The 21,477-nt window shown below is 50.9% G+C and overlaps 1 protein-coding gene across 3 annotated transcripts in view; it reads left to right on the plus strand.

Moving 5' to 3' along the window:
- The window catches only part of LOC144732786 (protein kinase C delta type-like), a 101,358-nt gene that overhangs the window by 63,060 nt on the left and 16,821 nt on the right, over positions 1-21,477 (plus strand). For all 3 annotated transcript variants that reach the window (XM_078614375.1, XM_078614377.1, XM_078614376.1), the window contains exons 4-9: positions 3,696-3,895; positions 4,734-4,794; positions 12,229-12,379; positions 13,456-13,487; positions 14,187-14,272; positions 15,942-16,071. In XM_078614375.1, coding sequence (XP_078470501.1) covers positions 3,696-3,895; positions 4,734-4,794; positions 12,229-12,379; positions 13,456-13,487; positions 14,187-14,272; positions 15,942-16,071 — 660 coding nt within the window. The remainder of the gene's footprint in view (positions 1-3,695; positions 3,896-4,733; positions 4,795-12,228; positions 12,380-13,455; positions 13,488-14,186; positions 14,273-15,941; positions 16,072-21,477) is intronic.

Genomic DNA, 21,477 nt, shown 5'->3' on the forward strand with positions numbered 1-21,477 from the left:
TTTTGCTGGGCGAGCTAAGCGAGGCTTGCCTTGGTCACGTGACAACGCCTGTAGTTTTCCCCAGTGAATTCGTTCCACATTAAACGAGCCACTCCTTGCGGGGCCACGCGACCGTGGAGACTGTTCGCGTCAGGAAGGTGGATGTTTTAGAGTGAGAAGAGTGACTGCGTTACGGCAATCGCTAGTCTCGACAGCCGTCGGCACCGACAAAATCAGAATTTTAAGTGGGTCCCTTTTTCCGCAAATGACTTTCGCATTGGGCTGTCGGTGTGCAAACGGAAAATAATGTGTACCCGGCTGGTATTAACCTTCATAGACACGTCTGACCGTGTGTTTAGGATCTGAAATGTAGAGGGCAGTGAGTACATACTAGTCCAGACAACCTTAAAGCACTTATTTCATGATTTATTTTTTAGTTTTTGCTTCTTTAAACATGCCTGGTCATTCGGTTTTGCCGTATTACTCGAGCAGGCGGAAAGCAAGACTCTTGCGCGACAGTTCCATGGCAAATTGGCAAGTGGGCCCGGTAGCACAGGGACAGCAGCCCACTACCGGACCCAGGATACAGTGTGGCTCACTCCGGCCCACGTCAACTCATTGGCGTCACTACTGCTTCCGAGGCTAGCCTGGGTGAAAGCGTGCAAGCGTGCAGTTATCTGATATAAAAATGAGAGTGCGCCTAACACCAGGCAACCTCTTTCTTTTTGTTACTTACCACTTTTCCCACCATGCACGCCGAACCGCGCGCCGGGTGCTGTGCCGAGCCGGTCCGGCGCAAGCCTGGGAGGGCAGCACCAGCTTGGGTTTTTTCCACTGCAGAAACCGAGCCGTCCTCCCGGCATCGCACCCCCCACACACACCAAGTCGAACGGCGTGGATTGACTCGGCCCCTGGCCCCTGCTTGGCCCCCCGAGCCGGATGCCGATTGCTCGTGAGGCCGTCGTCGCACGGGTTGCCCCTGGCTCAGCTTGGCAAATAGTCGGTGGAAAACCACCCACACACCACGAAGGAGCGCCCTCTCCACCCCCCACCACGCTTGGCACGGCTCGGATGTGTCGGCGGGAAAGGGGTTAACGTGGTGCCAGGCTGGCCCCGGTTGGGAGGCTTTTTATGTACCTCGGACCAGAGCCGCCTGCCAGCCCGGTTGGTGCGCCGTAGCGCTCGTGAGAACGCGGCATTATCTGCTGCCGTCCGTTCGTTGACATTCGTCGTCTTTTGTTTCAAATTTACGATTCTTACTCACGCGGGGTGGCGGGGCGCACGAGGTGTGGGGGGGGGGGGGTCCCAGTGACTCGAGCCACCAGATGTTGGGTGGGCCGACTGAACCGCCCGTTGGGCACGCTTGATCATCGCGTGACGCACCGACGCTTTGTCGGATCGCGCGCAACAAGAGGGGCGGCGAGCGCACGCTTTGGGTGGTCGCGGGATGATCGCTGCCCCCCTCCCCACCGACACTTCGGGGGTGGGCTGGGTGCTTAGTCAACGAGGTTTCAAGCGACGGGGGGGGGGGGGGGGGCGCCCTCCCGCGCTGCTGCCACGACCTTCCTCGCTCAAACAAATGCGGGCCCGAGTAAGACGATGCTCTTTGCGTGCCGTGCAAAGTGCGTGCGTGTTGTCATCTCGCCGCCCGCCGCAGCCCGGCCAACGCATTCCCCCACCCTCAGCGAGTCCTATTAATGAAACAACACGCTTTTCTTCTCCCAATTATATTTTGGGCCTGCCGTGTTCCCACAAGCAACCGTGACTCGTAAATGAAAACCCCAAGCATGTGTCGCATTGCTGCCAACTTCTGGCGACCTCGGCCCAAGTCCACAGCATTCACTATTCACAGGAAGCGTCTTGTCTGAGAAACTAACCAGGCTCCAGCCGGATTAGCTTCCCAGGTCCGACAAGATCTTAGGCATCACGGTGGCTAGGAGATGTTAACTACCTCGCCTGGTATACAGGAGGTCGTGGGTTCGATCCAAACCCTTTGGCCTGATGTAGTTTGCATATTCACCCGGTGGTCGCGTACATTTTCTCCGGGTCCTCTGGTTTTTCACTCGACATTGAGAATCAACGTGCGTTTAGATTATTTGGCTGCAATACATTTCCACATGATAAGCCGCTTCGCTGATCTATCACTTGCGATAGCCAGGTGGCTTCTGAAATAGCGCTACATAGCTCGGTTGCGCCTTACTTGGTAAATTAAAAATAGTGTCGTCTGTAAGAGTGTAAAGGAGGAAGCATGTTCATGAGAATATTCACCACAGAGATTGTGCGATAATATCAGCTTTATTGCAGGAGCTATAGATGCATTGTAGCTTCACAGGCCCCTGGGTAGATGGCAACGGCTTGGACAGGCCTTCATCCAGCAGTGGATCGAACTTGTCTGACGGATGAAATAGAATGTATGTGTATTGATGATCCACGTATGTATAGTGTTGAACGGTGCACTGATGATCATGATCAGGAATGTGTTAGGATGTCCTGGCTTGGGTTGTTTGGCCATGCTCTCTTCGTGCCCTCGTTTTGCATCCAAGTAGTCGAGTCGTGGTGCTGGCAGCTGAAGGAAAGCATTCATTCCTTCAATTAACTCATTACTTACAACAAATAAAAAAAATCCACGATGACTCAAAGCCGCCATGCTTGCACTGCATTGGAGACAAAACAATTACCATTATAAGGAGCAAAACCGCATGACGGTACAAGGTAGAACCGAGTCACGTGCGACACGACAAGTTGACTTACGCCCACCAGTGAGTCAATTCGCAATGCACTCCTCCTTCATTCTCCATTCTATGGTGAAGGAGTCGTGTTTGAAAAATGGCGACGACGCGTGGAGTCGCGATGGAGTTGGCCAAGCGTCCCAGTGTCGGGCCACAGAGCTTGGGCAATGTTTTATTTGGTGGCGCCGGCTCCGGCTGCCTCCACCCCAGCGCTTCCGTGCGAAAAAAACTGCGTCACATTCTTCTGCAGACTTTTGAGATGCACTTCATGACATTAATGACATGTAAATAATAATAATGCAAATTTATTTGTTGTTATTGCGAATGGCTTTTCTGTCTGAAAACGAATTGGGCCGTCAAGCCACCCGAACACGAATTCTCCAGTTCGTCCGTTGGGATTTTCGTTTTTAAAAAGTTTTCATTGCCCTCCAACTACGGTCGAAAAACGGTAACGTGCACTCGCGCGATATCCCGACCGACCGTCCGTCCGTCTGTTGCGTGGCTATTCGGGGCGCTGCCCTTTGTTAAAACAAAAAACCTGGCCGATTTGGTCAAAGGGTCGCCCAAAACTTTAAAGAACCGACGCTTAAAGCGTCGAGCCTTGCTCACAAAGATGGTGACACATTGCGTGCGACGCCATCCTGCGTCATCCACGTGCGACGCCATCTCTTTGCCCGCACCTCCGGTTAGCCACGGGTGGCTACGTACGGTGCGAAAGAAGTTCAACGTACGTACGTACTTACATCTTGTCACACGGCCCGGAACAGAATTAGTTTTTCTCTCTAATCTTGACACACCGGATTTCGAACGCACGTCGAAAAGCGTCGCGGGACAACAGCAACAACTGCAACAACTACAACCACAACAACCACAACAACCACAACAACCACAACAACAACAACAAACGGGCAGGCCCGCACGCGCATGGGAAATTAATTTTTCCCCCTTCGTATATTTCTCGCCGCCCCCCCCCCCCCTCCATGGCAGATCGCGGGAAGACTCTGGTGCAGAAGAAACCCACGATGCACCCCGAATGGAACAGTAGCTTCGACGCCCACATCTACGACGGGCGCGTGATGCAGTTTGTGCTCATGGTGACGCCTGAGAGGGCCCTCTCTGACACCACCCTGGGCGTCGCCTCGCTCGCCGAGAAGTGCAAGAAGGGCAGCGGCCGCACGGAATTCTGGGTAAGGCTTCGGTGCGATGGGGCGGCGAACGTGGGGCGGCGCTCTGTCGCGACGTCTCCTCGCGAGCCGCGTCTCGTGTTGCCCGCCGCCGCTCGCGGCTCGCGAAATGATCCTCTAGGATCTGTGAGTAAGGGCTCCCCCCCCACACCCCCCATTCGCCTCGTTTATTTGTGAGGTTGACCGGACGGCTCGAAGGTCGGAGCCCTGAGCCGTGGCACCGCTGAGCGTTCTGGGTTCTAATCTGGATTTCAGCCACAGCCCGTGATTTAATCCGGGCTCTCAAGTGCCAAGCCAGTTCAATGGTGCTTAGAGTCATATTAATTACTGCACCAAAAAAAACACCGCATCAAATTTGAGCTTCATTTAGCCGAATGCTCGCGCTGAGAACTGTTTCGGTTGGACTGTTGTGCGTCGAACAGTACCGTCACGTGGCAGTGTGGGTGCGAGAGCTCCGCTCCTGTACTGACTTTGGAGAATGCTTGGAGGTAGCTCGGTGATATCCACCGCTTTTGTGAGATTGCGACTGGATTTTTCGTCTCGTGGCGCGCTAGCGATTGTGCATTCGGGAGAAAATTAGGAAGAAAAAAACCAAACTTGTTTATTTGTAGATAAGATGAGTCGCCCCGAAAGTAGTCTTCCACAAGCACTGAATTCATCCTGTTATCCACCAGCCCTCTTTGTGGACAAGCAGAAGTCATCCGGGACGGGTAGAAAAACCATGCCATGTGTGTGGCGCAAACGTCTCCTGTGTGCCGGGTTACAGGCCACGTGCAGTGTAACCGCCGCTGCCGCGGCCGCCCGGCTATGCTAAGCGTGCCTTTTTTTTTATTTCCCGCAGCTGGACCTCAAGCCACAGGGCAGGATCTACCTCGTCGTCAAGTACTTTGTGGAAGAAGCAGGTGAGCCGAACGTGTTTACGAGCCTCTAAACCATTTCTACCACAATGTGTGTGTGTACGTACGTACGTTGAACTTCTTTTGCACCGTACGTAGCCAACCGCGCTAATCGGAGGTGTGTGCGGTCGGGGAAGGACAACAAGCTAAACACAACGAGCATTTCTAAAGAGCTGAGTTTTCAATCTAGATTTAAAAGTGCGTAGCTCTAGCGGCTTGCTAATATCGGAAGAAATAAGTGAAGAATCTGAAGTTTGATTCCCGAGTAAAGGCCAGTGAGCTTAAGAAGATCTTTTTTTTCAAAGGCAGATGACATTGGCACGCATGGCTACGTGCGGCGCGAAGGAAGTTCAACATACACACATACGACCGCTTCAAGCCACGCGCACGCTGCAGCAGCTGCAGCAGCAGTATGGAGACCATCAATGGACCTTGCTTGTGAACGGCTTTGGCAGCCTCTGCTTGGGATCAATGTTCCCTTGAGCCGAGAGTGCGGAACCTGTCCATTACCAAGATCCAAATTGAACTTCGAAATACCCTTTGGCAGGCAAGCGCACATTAACAACAACAACAACCGCCATTCTCCATTAAGTAGCGGTGGCCTCACCACGGCACTTGTGCCAGGCCATGTGCCCTTTCATGCTACGTGAAGTGTCGAAGGCTCACTGACAGGAGGTCATGGGTTGACTGACGTGGGATGGCTGGTAAATGCATCGCCTGTGCCCTCTACTATGCTAACTTGCTGTGTTTTAGCCGCCCGACGCTCCGCTCGTTGTTGTGAGCGTCGCTCCTCTGCCCTCCGCTGTTGTTGGATGGCGCTTGCCTCCACGGTAACACACAGCCTGAACAGACTGTTGCGGCAAGTGCTGTTAGCGAGCACCTAACACAAAAACAACCGCCATTTGCCACTAAGTGGCGGTGACGTCACCACGACGCTCGTGCCAGGCCACGTGCACCTTGAGGCCACGTGAAGTGTCGAACGCCCGCTGGAAGGAGGTCACGGGGCAGACCCGGGTGCCACGGGTCGACTGACCGAGATGACCGAGATGACTGGCTGATGCACCACCTGTGCCCCCTACTGTGCCAACTTGCTGTGCTTTATCCACCCGGCGCTCCGCTCGTTGTTGTGAGCGTCGCTCCTCCGCCGTCCGTTGTTGTTGGAGGGCGACTGCCTCCAACTGCCCAGTAGCGTCCTTCACGAGCCTCCTCCACAGAGGCCGATCTTGACACCGCTGGTACCAGTCATCGGCAAGTCCACTCAGCTCCACGTCCTCCTGTACCAAATCACTCCATCTCTTCTCTAGCCCATGCCACGCCCGTTTAGCCCCCTCGATCCGGCCGAACTAAAGCTGTTTAGGCATGCGGTGGCTGGGCATGCGGGCTACATGACCCAGCCAACGCAGCCTTGCCTGCCGGAGGAGCTCACCGATGGGATTTTGCCCAGATCTTTCAAGTATTTGTGAGCTCCTCACACAATCCAGCCTGGTGAAACCCAGGATGGATCGTAGGCAGGACAGCCTAAATGTTTCTAACCGGCGAACACACACACACACACACACGTGCGCACGCACCTCGCGTCATCCAATAAATATCGCGACAACGCAACGTTGCACGTCGACCGAGTGTCAAGACGGTGACGGACGCGACCGAGTGTGGCGCTTAAAAGGTGCCGAAGCGCGGCGTTGCTGCCAGATTGCGGGCGCGTTCCCCTCCAGTGCCCCATGAGTCCGGCGGTGACGGGTGAGCGCCGTGTCGCCTTGCTCGCTCTCGTGTGGCGGCGGGGGCCGTGTGAAGCAGAGGTCGCAACCGGGTACCCGATACCCGTACCCTACCCGATACCCGGCTACCCGTACCCGGCCGGGTACGGGTATGGTACGGGTACGGCCGGGCACGGGTACCCGTTTGCGACCTTGGTGCGGCCGGGTACGGGTACGGGTAAGGAATCAAACCCGTTTGCGACCTCTGCTGTGAAGTGGAGGCCGCGTGCTCTCGGCGAGCTGTCGCTCCGCTGGCATCGCTCGAGTGTTCCCGCGGTCAAGTCGCTTGCACCTGCTGCTCGGGCGAAACGATTACCGCGGAGAGAGAGAGAGAGAGAAATTTAAGTGGCAGGAGCTGTTCTCTCGCTTGCACTCTCTCTCCTCCTCACTCCCGTCAATCAAGTGAAATGGGTGTTCGCGCTGCTCTTCTCGCGCGAAGGCGATGATGAAGGCGCCGTTTCGCTGCCTGGCTGTGGAGTTTTCACCAAATGAAGTGAATTTGCGAAGTAATTATTTTCCAATTTGTCAAATTTCGGGGACCGTGGTCTTGGGCAGCACTTAGCAATGCTCGTTTCGGAAAACATGGCACGGAATTTACCTGGGTGCCCATCGACCCTCGAACCTGGCCACACGTGACAATGGCTCGTCAAAGCGGCTTATGTCATCACACGTGGGGAATTTATATCAGCGTCCAAATAATCTTAAGCGCGGCGTTGTTTCTAAATGTGGAGGGGGGGGGGGGTGGGGATGGGTGGGCGACAAAACCGGAGGAACCCGGAGAATAATCCACGCTACCACCACGGGGAGAGAGAGGGAGAGAAGGAGAAAATACGCAGACTCCAAATATGCTCAAACAACAGGCGTCACCAGGGTCCGGGATCGAACCCAGCGACCTCCAGCTTAGCAGGCCCGAGGGAGTTAATGTCTCTGCCGTGCCGGCTGACGCCGCCCTCTTAAGCCGAGTGAATTTGCCGCTCCCGGCCACGGATTGCGCTCGTTACCCCGTCGAGTGCGCTTTGGGCGTTTTTCTGCTTTTTCTCATTGGCCCCTCGACTGACTCGGCAGGGTGGAACGGCAATAGCGCCGCTCGGGCTAGGTCACGGCGTCCCACAGGGCGCGCGAGCGGGAGGGGAGCCAGAGCGGGGCGGCGATTGGCCCCCCCCCCTACCCATTAATTCTAGATTTGAAGCTTTCGTGACTGCAAGGATTCATACTCTTAGGTTTTTTTCGGTAAAGTTACGTAGGCGGAAAATAAATATCATCCTCTTGGTGCTTTCGGTAAAGTCACGTAGAAATAATTCTCGCCGAGTCACGTATAAATAATTCTCACTGAGAATTATTCAATAAGGTTTTATTTTTATTATTTTATTATTTCCATTCTACGTGACTTTACCGAAAGAACCAAGAAGATGAATCCCTGCAGTCACGAAAGCTTTAAACCGAAAATTAAATAAATAATAAAATTAATCACGACGTTTCGGAGGCAACACAAGTCTCCGTCATCAGGTGGGACCGTCACAGCAATTGTAAAAAAATATATATTTATTTATTTTTTACCTACGTGACTTTACCGAAAAAACCTAAGAGTATGAATCCTTGCAGTCACGAAAGCTTCAAATCTAGAATTAACACCCTCTACGGGGAGGAATTTCCTCACTTGCTACAGTAAATCTGGCTGTGACGGTCCCACCTGATGACGGAGACTTGTGTTGCCTCCGAAACGTCGAGAACTATTTCATTATTTATTTATTTTCCCCCTACGTTACTTTACCGTGCTGCCGTGCGGGGGTCACGCTGGTTCACACGGTCAACTCGCGGCGGGCTCGAGTTGGGGCAGAAATCTTTCGTGCAAAATATTTTATTTTTCGGTATCTTTTCCTCGGATTGCAATCCCTCATTTGGACCGCTGTAAGTGCTGCGATGACACGTTGGGCTGCTCTAAGTGTTGCGGCGACACGGAGCAATTCATTCGGATCTCTCGCAGGCCAGGCACTGGAACCACCCCTCCCTCCCCCAGGGATGGGCGCTCGTTAGCATTGTGCACCGGCTCCATGACCCCAGTGACCTCACGGGCAAGGGGCTGGAACTCGATGTTACGAATGGTGACGTAGCACTGGGCGAACACCCCGGGGCACGGCACAAGACACGCTGGCGGGACTGTGTCGCTCGGCTAGCCTGGGAACTCTAGATTTGAAGCTTTCGTGACTGCAAGGATTCATATTCTTAGGTTTTTTCGATAAAGTCACGTAGGTAAAAAATCTAGCCTGGGAACGCCTGGGAATTCCCAAGGAAGAGCGAGAGTGTAGTGTGTAGTGTATAGTGTAGTGTATAGTGTAGTCGTGCTGGTGTCTGTCGCCAGGGAAAGGGACGTTTGGACCGCCACTAATCAACACGCCGACGTCGCGACTCTCACCGGGACAAGCGGGCTGAGAAACGAACCGACGAGCGAACGCAGCAAGGGCTTCTGCAGCGCGTAGAGAGGGAGGGGGGAAGAAACTCTGCACAATAGTTGCCGCGAGAACGTCGCTGCCTATGCGGCCGCGTGCGCACGTCGGAGATGGCAGCCGCGCCCCCCTGCCCCTGAGCATTCAAGCTCGCATGCGGATCACCGCCGCTAATTATAATCAATTTCCAATTGCCTTCAAATCAGCGCTCTTTCAGTGCAGGGGGGGGGGGGGGGCCGCACGCCATGATTGCGGCGAGCGTGTGCACCTGCACGAGCAAAGTGCCTGGAGTCGGGGCGGCGCGGCTCTTCAAGAGTGCCGGCTGGGGGCTCGCGGTGTGGGTATCTGTCGGGGGGGGGGGGGGGGTGGAGGGGGCGATTTTGAGTCGCGCTAACGTTGAAAACCATCGGCGGACGGACAAACGGACAACGGGAGAGGGATGGGGGGGGGGGGCACGCGGGCAGACACAGCAGGCGGCCCGTGCGGTTGGTTGCGCGGTTCTAAGACCGGTGGGGGGGTGGGTGGGTTTGGGTACGTAGCTGCGCTACAAACCTGGCGACACGAGTTCCATTCCCGCTCACGGCCAACATCGGTGACGATTATCTGAACCAGTCCTGGGCCTCCCCTTAGATCGACTCAGCCTCATGAGTACTTGGTGCGTTGTGTAAACACATCGCCATTTTATGTATGCCGATGATCTGGTGATTGCTGCTCACTCAAAGGAGGAGTTGAAGGTGCTGCTGATGAGCTTGGAGTATGCCACTAAGAGGTGGGGTCTTACCATTAGCCGCACTAAAACGAAGCACCTGCCTGGATATTTTGAGCCATTAAACATTCCACCCCCTCAACTCCCCATTGGTGATGGAGCAGTTGTGGAGAGTGTTCAATACCGAGGCAGTGTGCTTCTGACCTGCTCCGGTTTTACAGCAGAGGTCTCACTCCGAATCAGTCGGGCGGCATTATCTTTTCATCGGTTGCGTCATTTTGCGTGGCAGCTACCTGCTCTGTCGCTCCACACGAAGCTTCGGATATTCTCGGCCACAGTCATGCCCTTTCTTCTCTATGCTTCTGAAACGTGGACCCCTCTCATGGAACATCTGCGCCAGTTAGAAACGTTCAGGCTAGCCTGCCTACGATCTGTGAGCTCCTCTGGCAGGTAAAGCTGCGTTGGCTGAGTCATGTAGCCCATGTGACCAGCCACCTCATGCCCAAGCAGCTTTTGTTCGGCCGGATAGAGGGGGCTAAACGGGAACAACATGGGCTGGAGAAGAGATGGACTGATTCGGTACAGGAGGATGTGAAGCTGAGTGGACTTGCCAAAGACTGGTACCAGCGGTGTCAATATTAGCCTCTATGGAGGAGGCTCGTGAAGAATGCTTCTGGCCAGTTGGAGGCTGTTGGAGGGCAGAGGAGTGACTGCTCACAACACCAACGAGTAGTGTCGGGTAGATAAAATGCAGCAAGTTGCATAGTAGGGGGCACAGCTGGTACATCTGCCAGTCATCTCAGTCAGTCAACCCATGGCACCTGGGTCTGTCCCGTAGCCTGTCGGCAATCCTTTGACACTTCACGTGGCCTCAAAGTGCACCTGGCCTGGCACAGGCGTCGGCGCCATGGTGATGTCACCGCCACTTAGTGCTGAATGGCGGCTGTTGTTGTTATATACATGCAAAGAGACGCAGAGGCAACCCGCATTAGCAATCCTCTACAGTTCGGGGCGTGGCTGATGCAGTTTGAATGAATAATGCAACGTGTTCAACTATTTGCCCGAACCCGTTCTGAACACACCCGCTGTTGGCGAACTGGAAAACCCTGTTTGTCTTATTTGGTGACTCGGGTAGATGTCGTTTTAATCCCTAACACAGGTTTATTTGGGTTGGATTGCGGCAATAAAATGTGTCGTTAAACCCGCCACCGTTCTGTAATGTTGAGCAACATTACAGAACGAACCTACTGAGACATATCCTGACAACCTGTCGGTTTGAATTGCAATTGTGTCAAAGAGAAGAAAAAAAATCTGTTGCCAGAATTGAATCGTGATGCCAAATTGTGACATTTCATAATTTTTTTTTTATATAACTATACACTTTTTTTATTTTACCAGGTAAGGCCCAATTATCTAGATATCACTTTATCAATAAGCGACCTGGCCACAAATTATAGCTCAAAGAAGTGGCTTATCACGTGGAAATGTATAGGCCGCCAAATACCTTAAATGCACATTGGAGGGAAAAATTTAAGGACACGGAGAAAAATTAATGCGACCACGGGGAAAACACGCAAACTCTAAATATATAGAGCAGGCATCGGTGTCGGGATTGAACCCACGACCTCCTGTTTACCAGGCGAGGTAGTTAACATCTTGCCACCGTGACGCTGGGGCTGGCAGAATTGTTACATGCCTGGTATGCGCATGCTTCTTTGCGAGTGCAGTTACGTACTTGCCAATAAGCGTGCACTTAAGTGCTTGTATACTTTACGAGTCAAACAACCCCTACGACTTAACACAGTGCCCGGGGTGGGGGAGGGAGGAGATAGTCCCTGTATCCAGTTAGGGATTCACATGCACGTGCCAACGTGCACGCTGTCACGTGGCCCCGTCGTCATCGCCATTAGAATCGCAGGGTCGACGAGGACCTTTGCGTCCGGCCGCGCGTGTGAATGCGTTCGAAAGGTCGCACTCCTGACACGCCAAGTGCTAGCCACAAATTAACCGCGGTACCGTTGCGATCTCGTGGAGGAGCGTCAACCGTCACGCGAACTTTGGTCAGCCTCGCGGCGGCAGCGGCTTCTTGGCTGGCTGTCCAACAAAGACGGTGGTCGACGCATCGTGCACATTCAGATGCGGCCGTCTGGAGCGCTCTTCTTTCTGGATATTAGGAAGCCACTGGAGCTATGCACTTTTAAATCTCGATTAGAAACTCACTCGTCCTTCCCGCGCACCTCCGATTAGCATGGTTGTGCGAAAGAAGTTCAACGTACGTACAGGCAGCGGCGGCGGCGACATCCAGCGAGCCGACGTTTGAGCGAACCTGTCGTACTCGCGACGGCACGAAGGAAGAAGTGACGGACACGGCACCTGGCCTTTCATCCGTCAATCCAGTGGGACCGACAAAACACCCGGCCGATCAAGTCGGACAAAAGTACGGCAGCACGTCCGTACACCCACCCCCCCTAATCCCGCTCTCTCGTGTCGTTCACGAACCCTTGACCCCCCCCCCACCCCCTTCCTCCCGCAGACCTGATGTCCCCCATGGCCGAGTTGGCGACACTGAACAAGAGGCGCGGGGCCTTCAAGCTGCCCAAGGTGCACGAGGTCAAGGGCCACGAGTTCGTGGCCACGTTCTTCCGGCAGCCGACGTTCTGCTCCGTGTGTCGCGACTTTGTGTGGTGCGTACGCTCCCACCCCCCGCACCCCCTGGATCGATGTTAAAAGGCTAATTTGTGCACACGCGCACATCATTCTCCCGCGTGCGTGCGTAACATACAGACGTCCAGGGCTATATAAAGCGAGAAGGAATAATGGTGACGGCTAAGGGATAGGCGTGGGGATTCCTGGACGCGTGGACGTGACGTGTATCTGTGTGTGTTGTTTGGGAATGTGTGTGTGTGTTTGTCATGGGACCTCCCTTGGCAGTATCAACATATAAGAATAGGTTTTACCCTTTCTGGCAATAGCACAGTTGTGTTAAGATGTTAAAACACCCAACTGAAACCTTTTGCAAGGAGTCATGTCTGCTTTAACCACAGATACTTGTGGTGAACATGCAAACACAACAAAAACATGCTCTGGTTGTACATGATGATGCATTGTCTTTGAAACTGATTGGTCCACACCAGAGCCGGCTTTCTTTAGAGCCTAGCCTCAAACAGTGTTAGACCAGAGGACGCCAATGCAGATACTACCAGAGCATTTCACAATATTTTTGTGCTTTTGTGTTGTTACGAACACCCATGTGACCTCATCCAACCAATCGCAGCAACTCTTGCATGTGAGAACAACAAATTGGTTCCTCAGAGTCGCAGACCCACGTACAACAGCAACAGAGACGGAATCTATTGTCAGAATCTCTGCTTAGACCGGACGAATACGATGAGCCACGTGAAGCTCTTTCACGAACGTTGCAGGAAATCTATGACACGTGTCTGCAGCTTATAATGTCTTGGATAAGATATTGTTTGCAAGCACCGATTTGCGAGATGCATTGCTCATGAATGAGTGATAGGGACGAGCACCGCCCACGCCTAACCACGTTTTTTTTCTTCAATCACCAGGGACCATTCCAACCTCGTTACGCCACTTATGTGGGTCCGCGAAACACACAATTGACGTATTCTTTGGTTCTCCGTGACTTTACCGAAAGAACCAAAGAATATGAATTCCTGCAGTCACGAAAGTTTTGAAAAAAAAATTACACAATTAAGCTCTTGTGTTTGTTGTTGTTGTTGTTTGTTGTGTTGCGTAGGGGACTCAACAAACAAGGCTACCAGTGTCGACGTAAGTAGCTGTAATCCACAATTGGTCGCTATCTTTAAGTTGTTGTTAAGAGGAGTTGAGCGGCAGTGCTATTGCTAGCGCGCTGCACTATGAACTCCGGTCATGTTCGCAACGGCTTTTGGCTAATCATCGAACAAAGACGTTCACTGCATCGCGAGCTTTCAGATGTGCTTCTGCGGCCGTCTGGAACGCTCTTCCTTCCGATGTTAGGAAGCCACCGGAATTATGCACTTTTAAATCATCTATATTGAAAACTAATTTATTTCAAACTGTTTTTTGTGGAAAGTTTGTTGTCCATCCCCCACTCCTCTGATTTGCACGGTTGGCTTACGTACGTTGCGAAAGAAGTTCAACATACGTATACAACCTGTGTTCGATTCCCAGCCACGGCTCATGTGAGCGGCGAGCCTGACAGACCAGCTCGGTGAAGTATGTTCAAGCAACCCACGTGGCCAAATCGAAAAGGGGCTGTAAATGATGATTCTTGAATACATTGTCATTATTATCGCCACAGATATTTTACACAATATGTGAGTGTTGAGACATCCTCCGCTTTATTGAAGATCTTGAGCCATTGCCGGGATTTCCACGTTTCTTAGGGCAGGGGCAGCTCACCCTCAACTTTGACGACGTTGGCACCCCTTGAAAGTTACGCTCGTTGTGTTTTTGTCGTTGTGTTTTTGTTATCTTTGTGTGCAGAGTGCAATGCCGTCATTCACAAAAAGTGCATCGACCTTGTCATCGCAAAGTGCACCGGCTCGGCCAAGAACAGCCGCGACACGCTGGTACGTGTTACGCGTTCGCACGCGCTTTTCCTTTGTGCGCACGTATACGTGACACGATCCTTCATAAGGGATGTCGTCACTTTGTTCTGACTTGAACCCCGGTGGTTCCAAACTTGCGGCACCGCAACACCATCGTGTATTTTTATTTTTATACTGCATGGTTGTCCGCCGAACAATTCCGAGGTTTCGGTCCGCAGGTTCAGAAAGGGTGTGTGAGCTACCGCCGGTTTTGCCTGCCGTTCGTAGCAGCCTCACGCTCGCACCGACCATATTCCGACGGACCCGTCTCTCTCATTTTAATAGCTCGCTGTTCCTTACGTGTGCCGTTGCCGCCAATTTACTCCGCGGTAATGAGCGTGGCGTTTTGCGCGCGAGCTGCGAGGCGTGTTGCTCAGAACTCCTTGAGCGTTTCGTTTTAGTGCCGGTTATTTTTCGAGAGGTGGGCCCAGGTGGCTGGGAGCTCCCGTGGCTCTCGGCCGGCAGTTGCCGTGAGAATCCTTGGCTTTGAGCCCAGCGTTCAGCCACCTGTGTAATTAAACCTGGGCTCCCAGGTGTGACAAGATGGTGTTCTCGGCCCGATCGGCAACTATGATTATCGTGGTGCGCTGTTTCGGGTAATTTCTCGCCATCGAAATTGGCGGGTTGCTCATTTGAAACCAGCTTTGCAACAACAAAAAATATCCGGCCAGGTGTCCTCAGCGGTAGGGCGAGCGGCTCGCCGTCGGAAGGTCCGTGAGTTAAAATCCTGGTTGGGCGGTTGACTCGGTCAATCATTCTCACGGGGGGTCCATAAAATAGGTACCACTTTGTGAGGGAAATCAACAGTGGTAGTTCCTGGGATTGACTTGCCTCATTATGGGAATTTGGAATTTTAACCCTTGGCTCTGCATGGCTGTGAACGGGACACGCGCAACAACTTGATGCTCGTTTGAGCAGGAAATCAGATAGACGTTTAGACTCTGTGTGCGGCGAGATGTTAACTACCTCGCCTGGTATACAGGAGGTCGTGGGTTCGATCCCGACCCTGATGCCTGCTGGAAATGTGGAGTTTGTATGTTCTCCCTGTGGTCTCGTGGATTTTTCTACGGGCCCTCCAGTTTTTCTCTCTACATTTAGAATCAACATGCGTTTAGAGTATTTGGCTGCTGTACTTTTCCACGTGATAAGCAACTTCATTGAGCTATAATTTGTGGCCAGGTCGCTTCTGAAAAAGAGCTACATAGCTCAGTGGGCCTTACCTGATAAAAAAAAAATTGTACATATCATGAAATAAACACGTTTAAAGTAAAAAAATCACTCTAATGTTGCGTTCAAATATTGAAAATGCTTGAAATCTATTTTATCCTAAGAATGAGAAATAAATTGGGTGGCCGGGTGCCGCGGAGGTCTGAGCACCGAACTGGCGCAGCTGAGATCCTGTTTGGAATCCCGGCGGCCGCTTAATCCAGGTTGTCAAGTGTCACAAAGTCTTGTATGGAGCAAGGGGGGTCAGGTGCGCTTACATCCGTAGCAGTGCGCTCGTATCGACAGCTTCCCCTCGCCTTCTGCCCCGAGCAGTGCCATGATGAAAGCGTTGCACTGCTTTGCACCAGAACTACGCTCGTGCGAGGCGTGCCCCAGAACCAGCTCCGTCCGCGGTAACCGATTCTTCCCCCGCGGCCTCCCGCAGTTCCACAAGGAGCGGTTCAAGATCGACATGCCGCACCGCTTCGATGTGAAGAACTACATGAGCCCCACGTTCTGCGACCACTGCGGGACGCTGCTGTGGGGACTCGTCCGGCAGGGCCTGCAGTGCGCAGGTCAGACGTCCTCTGGGGTCCCCCGGGGTCCGCGCGCTCGCTCGACAAAGGGGTCCCATCGTAGCTGGGTGGCACTCACGGTGAAAGCGCGCAAGGGTGTTAAGGTTCAGTCCTCTTCTTGGTTCTTTCGGTAAAGTCACGTAGAATGGAAATAATAAAATAAAAAAAATAAAACATAATACATTTTTTTCTTTTTTATTATGTTTTATTTTTATTATTTTATTATTTCCCTTCTACGTGACTTTACCGAAAGAACCAAGAAGATGAATCCCTGCAGTCACGAAAGCTTTAAATCGAAGTTCAGTCCTCTCTCGTGCCGCTGGCAGTGTTGAGAAAGGGGCCTTCTGTGCTTGCCCAAACCATCCACGTGTCGACCTCCCTTCCCTTCTGAAGAAGATTTAGTCATTCCTCACGCCAGGTCGGTCACTCTCGCATGCAAGAGTGACTGACCTGGTTCGGTAACGTTACAAAAATAAAATAAAAGATAGCGACGGAGTCTTTCGCACCTGATTGGTCCACAAGTGACGACATCACGTTTACCGCGCTTTGTTTAAGACCGATACAGGAGGAGGATTTCTCAACGACTCTGGCTGTCGCCTGATGAGGCTGGTTGTTGTTGTAATTACCAGCGAAACGTCACCGTACCCGAATTGTCAATGTTGTTGTGGGTTTACTCTCACAACACACAACCGGTGTGCTGAACTAAGCAACTAATTAGCATGTTTTGTTTACGTGACAAACCTTACCAATTGGCGGTGGCGGGTTTAACGACACTTTTATATTTACGCGATCTGACCCAAACAAATTCTCTTCTGGATATTAAGGCAAAAAACAAAAGAAACGACTGTGTCACGTGAGAGAGAGAGAGAGAGGAGTTGAAAACATCACGAAAATACAAATCGATGTCGACAAACGAATTGACCGTGGCGCAAGTCGGCTTGTACAGACCACTTTTAGACTGATCGGAGCGCAGTGCAGTCATGACTTTCAGTCGCCTGGGCTCAGAGTCAAACCGGTCATACGAGGGCCATGAGATCAATTTCTTCCTCCCCCGGGGGAATTGAACCCAGAGCCATGAGATAAATTATCCGCGTTTTTATTTTATTTATAGCAAAGGCGTAGCGGTGGGGTGGGTGGCGGGGGTGTTAAGTACCCAAGCACCCAGAGAGCCACGGTCTCGGTGCCCTCTAGACGTGACCCAGAGGTCGCAACCGGGTACCCAATACCCGTACCCTACCCGATACCCGGCTACCCGTACCCAGCCGGGTACGGGTACGGGTGCGGGTACTCGTTTGCGACCCTGGTGCGGCCGGGTACGGGTAGGCCGTGAGTCACTGGTGAGTAACCGTTTGTCACTCATTTCCCAACGTCTTGTCTCTTCTCACAATTCAACTTTCTAGAATCAACCTACCCACGCCTGCAACATAGCTTCATCCCAGAGGTCGCAATCAGGTACCCGATACCCGTACCCTACCCGTACCCGGCCGAGTACGGGTAGGGTACGGGTACGGCCAGGTACGGGTACCCGTTTGCGACCCTGGTGCGGCCGGGTACGGGTACGGGTAAGGAATCAAAACCCGTTTCCGACCTCTGACGTGACCCCGGCAGACGAACGTGAAGTGGGACACGGGGACTGGCTAGGGCTCCCTCACGGCGGCCGCCCCCCTCCGCCCGTTGTGACTTTTTCGCTTTGCGCTGCGTTGATCGATACGGAGCGCTTGCCTCCGCGACTCACAGTCGGAAGGACATGAATGGATAAAATGATTTCGATTTAAAGCTTTCGTGACTGCAGGGATTCATCTTCTTGGTTCTTTCGGTAAAGTCACGTAGAAGGGAAGTAATAAAATAATAAAAATAAAACATAATAAAACAATTCTCACGACGTTTCGGCCACAACGCAAGCAGCCATCCTCAGGCGAAGAATGAAACACCCCAAGCTTGGAGCGTATATTTAAGCTGGGTTAGAGGGGGGGGAGGTGGGAAGAAGAGCGCCTAAACAAAATAATTTGCATATCAAGAGGAATTCAGCATATGGAAAATGCGTAGGAGGTGGGCGGGGGGGGTTCCAAATCAATACTATGCCCGTGCATTATGCAGGATTAGCAGCATCAAAGGGGGGGGGGGAAGTGGGGGAGCATTAACAAAGGAAAGGAATGTTAATAGTATGTAGCTGTAGTTACTAAACAACCACGTAAAAAACTACAGTATAAACTGCATGACAAACTAAAGTATAAACTACATAGCATCATCAGTAAACTTACTATACTCTACAATAAGCTGAGTTACTAACAGTAAGTAATACATGAAAAATTCTACGTTGTAAAAAATTATATAATATGCTTCCATCTAAACTTTATTCTCTTACATCACACGCGTCTATACCGTACTATATACTTCCATAGGCAAAACCAACATTAAATTACATACTGTATTGCTATAAACCACCCTATACCTTATACATTTTTAATATAACACTATGTATTATTCTACCCACCCTAATGTGTATCAAAATGGTTTATTACGTCCTTCCAGTGATTGCTAAGCCAGAATCCATCTTCTCGGTTAAAATTGTCTCTGTGTTTGTAAATGTGGATCGCCTCATGTACGAATCTCTCATGATAGCCAGATGGCTTGCAGAGAACCTCTGTCTTGGAGAAGTCAATGTCATGTGAGCCCACTGAGTTGTAACAGTGATCTGCCACGGCTGAGGTGTTTGTCCTACAGTGTTTCAGGTCAGCTTTATGTTCACGGATGCGGTCCGAGACATGTCGTTTGGTTTCCCCAATGTAACTGCTACCACAGAGGCAACTTAGTTTGTAGACACCAGGGTACTGTATGTCTGGAACCACATCTTTTACAGACGGTACCAGATCACGGATTTTATGTACTGTGTTGAATCGGACCTGGATCTTGTGTTTAATCAGGATTTTGGAGATCTTTTTTGTGACCCCAGCAATGTAGGGTAAGGTGATGGTCTTGAAAGGCTCCTCAACAGGATCCTTCTTGGTGGTTGGAGTGATGGCTTTGCGGATTGTGTAGTCGGAGTAACCATTAGCCTTAAGAGCTTGGCGTACGTGTTTGAGTTCACTGGAAATGTGTTCATGGTCGGAGATGCATTGGGCTCTATGATATAGAGTCTTGATGAGGGAATTCTTCTGGGATGGATGGTGGTGGGAATCCGGTTTTAGATAAGCATCCGTGTGGGTGGCTTTCCTGTAGACAGAGTGGCTCATTGAACCATCAGGTCTCCTTTTGATTAGGACATCCAAAAAGGGTAGCTTGCCATCATTTTCGACTTCCATGGTGAATCTGATGGCTGGGTGTATGGAATTGATATGGTCTAGACCAATTTCTCGACCATATCAATTCCATACACCCAGCCATCAGATTCACCATGGAAGTCGAAAATGATGGCAAGCTACCCTTTTTGGATGTCCTAATCAAAAGGAGACCTGATGGTTCAATGAGCCACTCTGTCTACAGGAAAGCCACCCACACGGATGCTTATCTAAAACCGGATTCCCACCACCATCCATCCCAGAAGAATTCCCTCATCAAGACTCTATATCATAGAGCCCAATGCATCTCCGACCATGAACACATTTCCAGTGAACTCAAACACGTACGCCAAGCTCTTAAGGCTAATGGTTACTCCGACTACACAATCCGCAAAGCCATCACTCCAACCACCAAGAAGGATCCTGTTGAGGAGCCTTTCAAGACCATCACCTTACCCTACATTGCTGGGGTCACAAAAAAGATCTCCAAAATCCTGATTAAACACAAGATCCAGGTCCGATTCAACACAGTACATAAAATCCGTGATCTGGTACCGTCTGTAAAAGATGTGGTTCCAGACATACAGTACCCTGGTGTCTACAAACTAAGTTGCCTCTGTGGTAGCAGTTACATTGGGGAAACCAAACGACATGTCTCGGACCGCATCCGTGAACATAAAGCTGACCTGAAACACTGTAGGACAAACACCTCAGCCGTGGCAGATCACTGTTACAACTCAGTGGGCTCACATGACATTGACTTCTCCAAGACAGAGGTTCTCTGCAAGCCATCTGGCTATCATGAGAGATTCGTACATGAGGCGATCCACATTTACAAACACAGAGACAATTTTAACCGAGAAGATGGATTCTGGCTTAGCAATCACTGGAAGGACGTAATAAACCATTTTGATACACATTAGGGTGGGTAGAATAATACATAGTGTTATATTAAAAATGTATAAGGTATAGGGTGGTTTATAGCAATACAGTATGTAATTTAATGTTGGTTTTGCCTATGGAAGTATATAGTACGGTATAGACGCGTGTGATGTAAGAGAATAAAGTTTAGATGGAAGCATATTATATAATTTTTTACAACGTAGAATTTTTCATGTATTACTTACTGTTAGTAACTCAGCTTATTGTAGAGTATAGTAAGTTTACTGATGATGCTATGTAGTTTATACTTTAGTTTGTCATGCAGTTTATACTGTAGTTTTTTACGTGGTTGTTTAGTAACTACAGCTACATACTATTAACATTCCTTTCCTTTGTTAATGCTCCCCCACTTCCCCCCCCCCCTTTGATGCTGCTAATCCTGCATAATGCACGGGCATAGTATTGATTTGGAACCCCCCCCGCCCACCTCCTACGCATTTTCCATATGCTGAATTCCTCTTGATATGCAAATTATTTTGTTTAGGCGCTCTTCTTCCCACCTCCCCCCCCTCTAACCCAGCTTAAATATACGCTCCAAGCTTGGGGTGTTTCATTCTTCGCCTGAGGATGGCTGCTTGCGTTGTGGCCGAAACGTCGTGAGAATTGTTTTATTATGTTTTATTTTTATTATTTTATTACTTCCCTTCTACGTGACTTTACCGAAAGAACCAAGAAGGATAAAATGATCTCGCGTTACAGCCAGGCAACTTTGGTCAATGCATATAGACAGCCTTGCATTCATATTGCATCATTACCATGTGAATATGTTGTTGTTGTTGTTGTTATTATTATTCGCGAGAAATGGCTTAGGATGCAAAACCTTTTAAAGCCCAGTGAAATAATGAAATGAAATATTTTAATGAATTTACAGCCCATCGCGCATCGCACGCCGTGTCAGTGATGGAGGTTGTTTGACCATACTTCACCACGCTGGTCAGTGTGGGGGTGGGGAACGATTGGTTCATAAAATCATTTGCCACTGATGTCAGCCAGGAACGGGATGGTCACTTTTTATAGCGGCAGTGCGCTAATCGCTGTGCAACTATGTCCGCTCCAATAATGATTGTTTAAATGTATAAATGCCCCTTAAACATTCGTTCTCATTACACTACAACAATGTAATGCCCCTTAATCTCTCGGGCAAAAGCCTCACCGAGTCTCAAAATTCGTTCACGAGGGTCCTGCT

Source organism: Lampetra planeri, chromosome 44 (assembly GCF_965212315.1).
Source record: "Lampetra planeri chromosome 44, kcLamPlan1.2.h2, whole genome shotgun sequence".
In the NCBI taxonomy this organism is placed as follows: domain Eukaryota; kingdom Metazoa; phylum Chordata; class Hyperoartia; order Petromyzontiformes; family Petromyzontidae; genus Lampetra; species Lampetra planeri.